At 34.3% G+C, this 11,849-nt stretch overlaps 1 protein-coding gene across 1 annotated transcript; it reads left to right on the plus strand.

Annotated features, from left to right (window-relative positions):
* Window positions 1-1,256: 1,256 nt before the first annotated feature.
* Window positions 1,257-2,138, plus strand: LOC145578232 (uncharacterized). Its single transcript, XM_081635591.1, has 2 exons — window positions 1,257-1,702; window positions 1,784-2,138. Exons 1-2 carry the CDS (start codon window positions 1,257-1,259, stop codon window positions 2,136-2,138), a joined length of 801 nt encoding a protein of 266 aa, XP_081491717.1.
* The last annotated feature ends 9,711 nt before the right edge of the window (window positions 2,139-11,849 follow it).

An 11,849-nucleotide genomic window follows, 5' to 3' on the forward strand; every position in this document is an offset into this window, starting at 1 on the left:
GAGAGAAGTAGCCAATCATTATTATTGTTACACGAAGTAGTCGTTACTCTTATACTACCTCCGTTAAGTTTTATTTGCTACTTTGGAGGTGAACACGGAATCCAAGTCAAAATTTTCAAATGGTGATTAGTAAAATCTTATGCATGTGATAATATGGAGAGAGAAAGTGTGGGGACATGTTTAACCCTTAAAAAGGAGGGAGTATTTCCCGTATTTCTTTTTGGTGGGTTTCCTTTTCCCTCCTTTTTCCCTCCTAAAAGTTTGGCTACTTTTAAAATTTTCAAACTTTTCACAAATTTAGGTATTAAAAGTTTCCCTCTATTACAAAAGCAAGGGTTCAATAATAAAGGAGCATATAAATACAGCCACCCCTTTCAGTTTTTTCCCCTCTTGTTCTCTCTAGTCTCTTCAAAAAAATTACAGACCATGTTTCTCAAAAAATTTAAGCTAGCTGAATATTACAAGCCATTAGTTTGTAACCACTAATAAAAAAATAAAAATAAAAAAAAGCCTTCAATACTCCATTATAGCTTAGCAGCATTTTGTCAGCGTTCTTCCCTTGCAGTACATTAGCAAAAAATCCCTTTCTTCAACACCTAAAATCTGAAAAAACAAAACAAAAAAAAAAAAAAAAAAAAAAAAAAAAAAAGAAATGGAGGAGGAAATTGATGATGGGTTTTTCAGCATGGATTAACTACTAGATGAAGAAATGCAACAAAATTCAGATTCTAAAGCAGAATTAGAGTTTATGGCACGAGGCCAACATGAGCAAATTGTTCGAAAACAGAAGCCACAACTTACAATCGCAAAGAAAAGACAGATAGTTGATGAAATGCTAAAACTTATGCATAATGGCAGCTTACCAAGGGGTGCTTTAGCCAGATTTGTAAGGCATTTTGAAATTCACAAGTTGACAACAACAAGATTATTTCAAGAAAATGCAAGCAACTGGCAGAAGGGATTATTATGGATGTTAGGAGCAAGAAGTTAGGCAAGTGTGGCAGAAAAGCAAGGCAGTACACTGAGCAATGGTTACAATCAGTCCCATTATACCTCAGAACAACTGAGAGAAGTTATGCTGCTGCACTTGGCATTTCTCATGTCACCCTCCACACATTGAAAAAAAGGGCATTCTCAAAACACATACAAGTACAAACAAGCCAAGACTAACATCAGATCACAAAATAGTAAGATTTACGTGGGTTTTGAATCACATACAACCAACAACAGCAACTACAAATCCAACATTTGAAGACATGAGCAATATGATTCATATTGATGAAAAGTGGTTTTACATAAACCCAGAGACAAGAAGATTTTATCTTTTGTCCAAGGAAGAAGATCCTTATAGATGTCAACAGTCTAGAAGGTTCAAGATAAAAGCTATGTTCATGGGCATGATTGGAAAGCCATTATATGATGCACAAGGCCATTTGATTCATGATGGGAAATATGACATATTTCCCTTTGTGTTTCGGCAAATGGCAAAGAAAAAAAATAAAAACAGAGATGCTGGAACACTTGAAACAAAGCCAATTCAGAACATAAATAGAGAAGCAATTAGGGACATGTTTCTTAACAATGTGATACCAGCCATTGTAAGCAAATGGCCTGCAAACATGCCAAAGGACGTGGTTATCCAATGGGATAATGCCCGGCCACATCAAATTCCACAAGATGAAGAATTCATTGCAGCAACCAGGCAAGGGGAGTTCAACATCAGAATTGTATTCTAACTAGCACAATCTCCTGATTTAAATGTGCTGGATTTGGGTCTGTTTAGGGTAATTCAATCTCTACAGTACCAATCTTTTCCTAAAAACTTGGATGAAATGATAGTGAAGGTCAAAGAGGCTTATCATGCATTTCCAGCAATTGTCAACAAGTATACTTGGATAACATTGCAAACATGTATGGTTGAAATACTCAAAGTGGAGGGAGGTAACAAATACAAGATTCCACATATGGGGAAGCATAAACTACAAAGACTTGGTTTGTTACCAGAACAATTGGAGGTCAGCCAAGCCCTTGTTAACCAAACAGTCAACTACCTCAACACCATGTTCATCCAGATAGAACAGAACCAGGAAGGGATTCAGAACGAGCAAGGAGCTCAGTTAGAAGTGGATGCAGACTAGAGGGAGAATAGCCAACAACAGGGACTGCCACACATAACCAACATTTTGTTAATACAATGGGTTTGTAAGTTATTTTTATTAACTTTGGTTATGTGTACTTTTGTGTCTAGCAAGTTTTTGTCTAAGGCAGTCATGTTAGTAGACATTTTGTCAAGGGATTGGAATAGTAGCTTATTTTAAAGTGATATGAAGTCTTCTTAGTAGTGTTATGTAATTTAAATGTGATATGAAGTCTTCTAACTAGGTATTTCTTTTTTTGCACAGTTACAATCATGCATACATAAGTTGCAACTAAAAGTCATCAAAGGGTAACTAATCCATCAGAGGGTGTAATTTTATCAAAAAAAAGCCCAAACCATGTGATAGGTCGTCGTTGAGCCTACCAAAGATAAAATCCTATCTTGGTCTCACTAGCTAATAGCAAGGGTAAGAAAGGGTCGAACCCAAGAGAGGCGTTGAATTAACCACCGAGATACTACCATTTAAATAAGCTAAATGAAGTCAATATTAGGTTGGTTTTATGTAACATGAACTAATTCAAATCAACTAAGACTAAGGGGAGATTAACAATATTTAGAGGATTCTAGGGCTCGGGATATACCACTCAACTTCATCACAAATCACAAATAGCATGTAGCAAACAATGGTAAATTAAGGGGATAATATAGGGGAAGTCATCTAAAGCACTTAACTACTCTTTCAAGATAGAGGGATTACTTGAATCATGAATACAACCTACTCTCGTGGTTACAAAGCATAAAACAAGTATTAAAGCATAATCACGATGACAAAAACATTCCCTTGACTGAAAATTCATATTCTCATGGCATTTCAAGTCAATTAAGCATAAGGGAGCTAACTCAAGTTCATCTCTCGATCCTTCGTTGAGCAAGCTTGGATAATAGTTCTAGCAATGGCCATATACAAGAACTAAGCAATTTAACCACTTAAGCTCAACTAATTAACACCCAACAATTACCAAATTAACACATGCAACAAGTAATTGGTGACTACATTGAGGGTTTTACCCAAACCCTAGAAAATTAGACTACTCACAATCCATGGAGATTAAAGCAATTAAGTATTTCAAGCTACTCATGAACAAGATTCAAACTAAATATTAAGCTAATTAACAATCTAAGCATATAGGAATTAAGCAAATAATTATCAACAATTAAAGCCATTTAAAATGGAAGAGAAGAGTAAGAAATGTTACTAAAAGCTTCAACTTTGAATAACAATGGAGGAACTTGTCTTCTACAATGATTGAGATTGAAATTTCCAAGCTAATAGTTAAAATCTAACTAATGATTTGAGAGTATTTTTGTTTCTAAGATTACAAACTAAGAGAAAAGCTCTAAAAACTTGGATGCCCGTACAAAAGAGCTAAGGGGAGTATTTATATGACCCCCAAATAAAAAGGACGGAGAAAACAAGAGTCGGGCTCGTCTTCAGGTCAGCACGGACGTGCCAGGCTCGGCATGGACGTGCAGCCTAAGCTGCACGGACGTGCCACCTAGTGCATGGCCGTGCAGAGCAAGTCGGAAGCTCAGCTTTGGCCTGGGAAAAACGCACGGACGTGCAGCCTTATGCACGGCCGTGCTTGGGGTCATGCACGGCCGTGCTGCATTCTTACACGTCCGTGCAAGCTCTGGAGGAATGTTAGAGCTTGCTGGAACACCTCTGCATGGACGTGCAGGATGTGGCACGACCATGCATGGTATCTTAGGCTCTTTTCTTCACCTTTTCTTCGGTTTTGCTCCTTTGTCTCGGCTTCTAACCTCGGTTTATCATCCATATGTTTCAAAATGGTCGTCTTTGGACCTAAAAACTCAACAAAAACACTAACAACCCGTGAAGCAAAGGATACACACAAAATGCACGATAATACAGTAAAAGTGAACCAAAACACCAATTTGTCAAGTAAACAAGGTTCAAAACCACCCTAAAACCATATCGAATAACAAGTTATCACCATGTTACCTCAACAGTAAGTGCACAACACTTAAAACTGGAGCAAATCAAAGTTTGGACTAATTTTAATCAATTGAGTCCCTTCATCATTTGGATTAATAATGGGCATGACAATGTAAATTAGGGACTCATTTCACTAGAAACTGAAAACCAAAACAGGGACAGAATAGGCAATAGGAAGGGACTCAAATCAGTCCATAATTAAGCAAGGCAAGGCAACAGGGAGGTACTCAATGTACTGCACAACAGGAAGGGACTCAAATCAGTCCATAATTAAGCAAGGCAAGGCAACATGGAGGTACTCAATGTACTGCACAACAGGAAGGGACTCAAATAAGTCCATTATTAAGCAAGGCAAAGCAACAGGGAGGTACTCAATGTACTGCACAACAGGAAGGGACTCAAATCAGTTCATAATTAAGCAAGGCAAGGCAACAGGGAGGTACTCAATGTACTGCACAAAAGTGTTCTCTCAAAAAATGACATCGAGAACAACAACTACAAATGCTCATACATATCATTCATCAATAATAGTCCCTTGTATGCAAGGCAACAAAACATAAACCAATAGACAACCTGCATTGTAATAGCACGGGACTCATTCATCAACAATTAAACAATTCATTAATAGTTGCATACAAGACGTACCATGATTTTTGTTAATGTGCTTTAGTTTGTTAAGTAACTCTTGTAAAGCCATACATCTAGTTTATGCTAAACTCATTGTCAAATAATTTGATCCAAATTTAGCAAACACATAGTAGTATTTAATATACACCCAGATTTGCATACATTCAAGAGGATTCCCAAAGGCAATCAAGTTGCTTAAGCTTGCATATTACACAATTCATTCAAAAGTTAAGCCATTTGGATTGAAATGTGGAATAAAAAGCACAATCTAGTACATCAAACTAGAGAACTAAAGCGATGCACAAAAACCTACATTACAGGCTCCAATATCAACCCCCTAAAACTTTATCCTTCCCGCTAAACAACACTTTCAGCTTATATGCAAGGCAACAAAACAACACTTTCAGCTTATATGCAAGGCAACAAAACAACACTTTCAGCTTATATGCAAGGCAACAAAACACAAACCAATAGACAACCTGCATTGTAATAGCACGGGACTCATTCATCAACCATTAAACCATACAAAAATAGAATCTGATTTCACTAATTTAACATGTAATCCATTGCCATTCTCACCAACAGCAATTCATCAATCAACCCAGCACATAATAACATAAAAATCGAAAAATTAGGGATCAGAAATAGTTACCCAGAACAGGTCAATCAGTGGGAAGGCCAAATTTCATTCGCTTACTTGCAGGCTCAGCATCAGATTCACCAGCAGCAGGGGGGACTCATGTTTGTCATCATCATCGTAAATTGGTGTGATCTTAGCACCAAACCCATACATTCTTCTCATCCGTGCCGTAGAGACCCTTGGTATCATCTTAAGGTAGTAGTTAGGTCTGGTACGGACCTGCGTTTTGGGTTTTTTTCCACAACCCGACCCTAACTTTCCACCCATCTCAGAAACAAATCTGGGTTGTGTCGAACCACCAACCTCAGCGACAGATCTGGGTTCTTTTGAACCATCAATCTCAAAAAATCCGGTTTTCACTTCCCCTACCCCAACAGGTTCGCATTTCACTTCCCCTTCCCCAACAGGTTCGGTTTTCACTTTCCCTTCCCCAACATTTGTGCTTACTGTACTTAATTTTTGGGCTCCTTCCTCATCTTCAATAGATCTGAGCACTTTACCAATCGCACCAAATGTTCGTTGGCTAAAAATTTTGCCACCTTTGCCCGACATAAAGAACAAGTTAGGCCACGAAGCCCGTTGTTCAAAAGCTCCGATCAGAGCATCAATGAAACCCTGCTCGATTTCATCATCAGTCGCGAAAAGAGCTTCGTATAGTGGGCTTAGATCCATTTTCAATGCACTATGTTTTTTAGGGGGTAGAGAGAAGATCAGAGAGAAGAAAGAGAATGAAGAAGAGAAGACAGAGAAAGGAGATGAAGGAGATGCCGATTCAAAAAGGAGAGAGAAATACCCAAATGAGAAAGATGAAGAAACTAGAAGAACTAGGGTTTCAATTTGATGATTTGATGATTTAATCTAGGCCATTTAATGTGGTAGGTGGGAGATTGATTTTATTTTTGGTGGGAGTTGTTAAATTAATGAAATCAGATTAGGATAATAATGTGTTTTAGCTAATTGTCTAAGTGAATGTTTAATTTATTAAGTAAGGGCAATATTGACATTTTTACTAAAAATACTTACTATAAATGGAAATATTTGGAAAAGTTGCAAATAATACTATGCATTCAAAAATAGTAAAAGTTGCAAATAAAACTTAATGGAGGTAGTACTTTGTATGTTACTCCGTAATTATCTTAATTCCATCCTATACTAAAAAAATGAAAACGATTAATCTTAATTCATATGTGATTTAGTATCTTACCACAAATCTCCCTTAGATAATGACAAATATGGCTTCTACTTGATAATATGAAATCTATACCACAAAAAACCACTATGAAGAATCTAATAAAATGTAAGAAATAAACTTTCTTAAACTTAACCAAAGTGAATAATATTTGAATTATTTATTAACATCACATATATATTACAAGCTAAGCATTATATATATAATAACTTATTGCATGCTAAAAAAAAGAATGGCGAAAACTATCTAACTAAACAAACAACGTTACATGTTGTTTGCAAAATGTACACCTTCCATCACCCAATATCCTCTCCTAGAACGTCTCTCTTTCTTTTACGTCGTTTATCTATTCTCAATTTAGAGAAACAAATGATATGGTGGTTAATTATAGCCATATGTTCCCACAATAATGTCATGCACTCATGCTAGGGACATTGTCAAATTAGTGTTTTATGGGGTTAATATGTCTTATAATCATCTCTTTACCATTTTTTTTCTTTCTTTTTTAATGTAAGAAAAAAATTACTCCATCAAAACCATATTAGTTGTTAGTTTTGTGAAAGAAGAAAGATAATTAAGAAAGCATCATTTATTTAATTGTTCCTCGATTCTCATAATTTATAGGAAAAATTAGAAATAATAATCTCAACTTTCACATATTTTGTTTCAATAATCCCAACTTTGGATTATTCTGGAATAATCCGAACTTTGGGGGTTGTTGATTTTCTTCAATCCCTAACCGGTAAACAAAAGTCAATGACCTATTATATCAGGTCACTTGACGCATGTTAAGTTCTGATTAGTCCAAATATTTTTTAAAAAATAAAAAAAAAACCCAAAAAAAAAAAATCAGAAAAACCACTGCAACCCTAACCTCACCACCACCGCCCTTCCACCACCAGCCCGCCCTTACCTCCACCACTACTACACAGTTCGCCGAACCGCCGCATCACCCCCATTTCACGCAACATAACCACCCCACTCAACCACCAATGCAGCCATCCCACGCAGCCACCAAGGTAATCCATCCCCCACTCCCCCCTAAATCACAATCAAATTCGACCGACACCGCCCACCACAAAGTGTTTCCCGATCAGCATCTGCCCGCAACACAACCCCGACTCCAACAACAGCGATTATTTCATCCCGCCAGCGCTTCGATCTCAAAGTAGGGGAAGGGAAAGGAAGGTTTAAGGGGTGGGGGTGGGTCGCAGAACCGCTGCGGGTGGAGGGGGAAAGCCAGCGCAGGGGAGGGGAAATAGCAGCAGCAGGAATTTGGGGTTAGGTCGGCGGTTTTTTGGGTTTGGCTGGTGGGCGAAATTGGGAGGGGTTTTATTGTTGGTGGTTGCATGTGGGTTTCAGGGAGGGAGGATGGTGGTTTAGAGGGTAGCTACCAGAGTGGCGACTGTAGTGGTGGGGGAAAGTTAGCGGTCTGACGAGGGGGGCGGCTGGGATGGGCGGGGTACTTTATCTCTTAGGGTGGTTGGGGTTTTGGCTGGGTGGTTTAGTTTTTTTTTCAATTTTGTTTTTCAAACCAATAAATATGCGACACGTGTCACTTTAACAAAAAAAAAAAACCATTCAACTGCTAACCGGTATTTGGCATTGAAGAAAATCAACAACCCCCAAAGTTCGGATTATTGTAGAATAATCTAAAATTGGGATTATTGTAGCAAAATTCATAAAAGTTGGGATTATTATTTCTAATTTTTCCTATATTACTATCGCCTCTATATACTGTTCAACAGTCATATAGCGATACATATAATTTACCACCCTATAGGTTACATCCTCATCCCTGAACTTAAAAAAGTTGCTCCATTTCCTCTAAGTCTCTAACCAATACGACTATTAATAAATCAAACCCTTTTTGATCTCTTTTTATATCGACATTTAATCAAGTAAACTCCAAATCAAGTAAACTCCACTATCTGTAGCATCAGAGTTTCTTATAAGCTTATTGCTTTCCAAGTGCTACAGTGTAGTTTGGAATTTGCTACGGACTGCTACCCACTAATTTGACCTTATGGTCTGGCCCAGTTTTGGAGCCCAACAAATCTGAAAGATACTGGGGATCCATTATAAAAGTTGTTCAAGATATTTGTTATTCATCAAGAATGAAGTTGCCTAGCTAGCTTGGTTGTTTTGTTGTTATACTGTTAAGCTTTTGGATTTTGTCTCAAATTTTGGGTTTGGGGGCTTAGCTTTTGATGATTGACTTATACGTATTTTTAAACTGAAATTTGAGATTGAAAGTTTAAAATATACTCCTTCTATTCTCAAATAAATGTCCCATTTGTGTTATGCCATGAACACGTTTATAAGAAGGTAATAAAATGGTGGAGTTTGGTAGGTTGATGATTGATATTAAAAAAGTTAATGGGATTTGATGACTAAAAATAAATAAAATAAGGAAAATAGTGGGGTTTGGTTGAATAAAAGTGCATATATAGAGGTAAAATAAAATTTTTATGTAGAGACAAAGGTTTTGAGTGAAATCTATTAATTAATATTAAAACAAAACGTTGCTAACATAATCAACCCCCCTCCTTATCTTATGTGTCGCTTCATCATTAAAAATTTTCCCGTCAATTTAGTGTATGATGTCATTATTGATTTTTTTATTATTATTTTTGTAAAAAAAATCTACAATGTATGGATAAGCTCAGTCATTTTTAAACTGATTTTATGGATAATGTCAATTATTGATTTCTTTAACATACTCATTTGATTATGCCATTATGGAATAAACAAATTAAGAGAAAGAAAAGACCAGTAAAAATATGTAATACCGCTAAATGAAAAACATATAGTCATGATTAAAGTTTATAAATTACTTATTTCATATAATCTAAATTAAGAAAAATTACTTATTATCACCGTGCAATGCACAGGTACTAATCTAGTGAAATTTCTATTTCAAAATCTCTAATATATCAGTCAAAGGGAAGACTGTGGTATTGCCCACCTAAAAAGACATTAGTATCCTCTAAGTTATACTACAATATTAATAAGGCCAAAAAAATAATTTATTATCCCATCATCTTCTATTACAATTAAGTAACTTTCTAAATCAAGTATTCCATAATTTTATAAATTTCCTATCATTGATTTCAACAAATCAATCACTCAATCAATTAAATCAAATTTTCCTAATTACAACAACATTATATTATTCATTTATCAATCTTTTCATCTACAAAACAAGAATTACCTAACTAATTTAGAATATTCCTATAAACCTAATTATTCCACTTTTTTTTTATGTATAAAAATACCCACCTTCTCTTCTATTCGGCTCTGTTCACTTCACCTTAAAATAAAAAATTCAGTAAAAATAATTTCAATTCAGTAAAAATAATTTAAGTTCAGTAAAAATAAGTTCAGTTCAGCAAAAATAATTTCACTTCAGTAAAAATAATTTCAGTTTATTAAAATTCAGTAAATGTAAAGAAGAAATGTAATAGAGATTCAGTAAAAATAATTTCAGTCCAGCAAAAATAATTTTAGTTCAATAAATTAATTTCAGTTCAGCAAAAATAATTTAAGTTTGGTAAAAATAATTTCAATTCAGCAAAAATAAGGTGAAGTGAACGGGGCCTTACTTACATTATCTCGCATATTTTTTTTTTTTTTTTTTTTTTTTTTTTTATCTTTCTCTTATGTATAAGTATAACCAAGTGCTAAATTATTTAATAGTGAATTAATTGAATATTATTGTTGATTATATGAATTGAATAATGCCCCGTTCATTTCACCTTATTTTTGTTGAACTGAAATTATTTTTACTGACCTGAAATTATTTTTATTGAACTTAATTATTTTTTACTGAATTGAAATTATTTTTACTGAACTAAAATTATTTTTAATGATTCTCTATTATATTTCTTCTTTAAAATTACTGATTTTTACTAAACTGAAATTATTTTTACTGAATATTATTTTTTAAAGGTGAACTGAATAGGGTCTAACTACTAACTAATGCATATACTCCGATCCGTGATAATTAACTCTTACTCTATTTGATAATAATTATCATATAATTCATTGGTTTACTTTCATCTATTGTTTTAGTTTAAACTTATCAATAACTTATTGAACCATATGTATTTTTAACTCATTATATGTATATTTTTTTGAAGGGTAACTCATTATATTTTTACATGATTAAATATTATTTGTATATATAAGGTTATTTGTACTGTTTAATAGTGTGCTTTGTATTAGTATTGTTAGTTCATCTAATATTAGAAAAAATCAACAAAACTCAAGAAATTGACAATATATTCGGAATACCAATTACTTATTAACCATTTATTTTATATTCTCTTAACATTTACAAATATATATGAAGTATAACCTTATATATACAATTTATACAATGTTTAATCTTAATGTTTTGCTTAAGTAACTATAAGAAATAATACACTTAAACTTGAAAAATAGATGTGAACTTAGTTTTCAACAAATAAACTTAATATCATAAAATTTAGAAGCTTCCTATTATTTTTTGATGAAATGCAAGAAATAAAGACATTTTCTTTAACAGTGTTACAATGACGTAAGCTAGTCTTTATTTTATTTTATTTTTTTTATTTTTTATATTTTTTTTAAATGGAAAGATACATTATAAGTTAGGTCAACCTTCTCTTAAAACTACAACCCAACCTAGTGACCTAGTTTCTTATGCTAATTTTTATTGACTATGTACCCATTGTGATCAAGCAAACTAATTAAGGGTTTTGCTACTTTTTCTTATATAAATAATGGAGTTGCATAATCTGAAATTACAGTAGGAAATAAAGGCTTACCAAGGCTAAAAATAAAGAGAGTGGAGATGAATAAAGTAGGGAGGATAAATTATAAATGTGATTTGAAGATCTTGGGTACGTATGTGATGTCGTGGAAAAACCACTGCCTTGAAAATGAGATTCGGCCCGTCCAAGGTACAAAACATTGTGCATGGTTGGCACGTTTCCCAAGATTAACATCTCCCACACTGTAACACCCCGACCCCAAACAAAATAGGGTGCGGCCTATTATCATGAAATGCACATACAATATTACACTACAAATTTATTTACTAACTCGTAGATTATTAATTACAAATTTAGAACTTCTATCCATTATATCATATTTGTACATATATTGCACATATATTGTACAAAAACAATACATATATATGTTGCATCTTGCATGCATATATTTATTGACCTATATAGATCAAACTTTGCTTTAACTTGTTCACCTAGTTGCTTGGGGTATTAGTGCTTCAAAA

This window comes from Chenopodium album, chromosome 14, assembly GCF_948465745.1.
Source record: "Chenopodium album chromosome 14, dcCheAlbu1.1, whole genome shotgun sequence".
Taxonomy (NCBI): domain Eukaryota; kingdom Viridiplantae; phylum Streptophyta; class Magnoliopsida; order Caryophyllales; family Amaranthaceae; genus Chenopodium; species Chenopodium album.

Coding starts and splice junctions, on each gene's coding strand:
- LOC145578232 (XM_081635591.1), top strand. CDS start 1,257: ATGAGCAATATGATTCATATTGATGAAAAGTGGTTTTACATAAACCCA. Junction 1,703..1,783: donor GAATTCATTGCAGCAACCAG/GCAAGGGGAGTT, acceptor GGGTCTGTTTAG/GGTAATTCAATCTCTACAGT.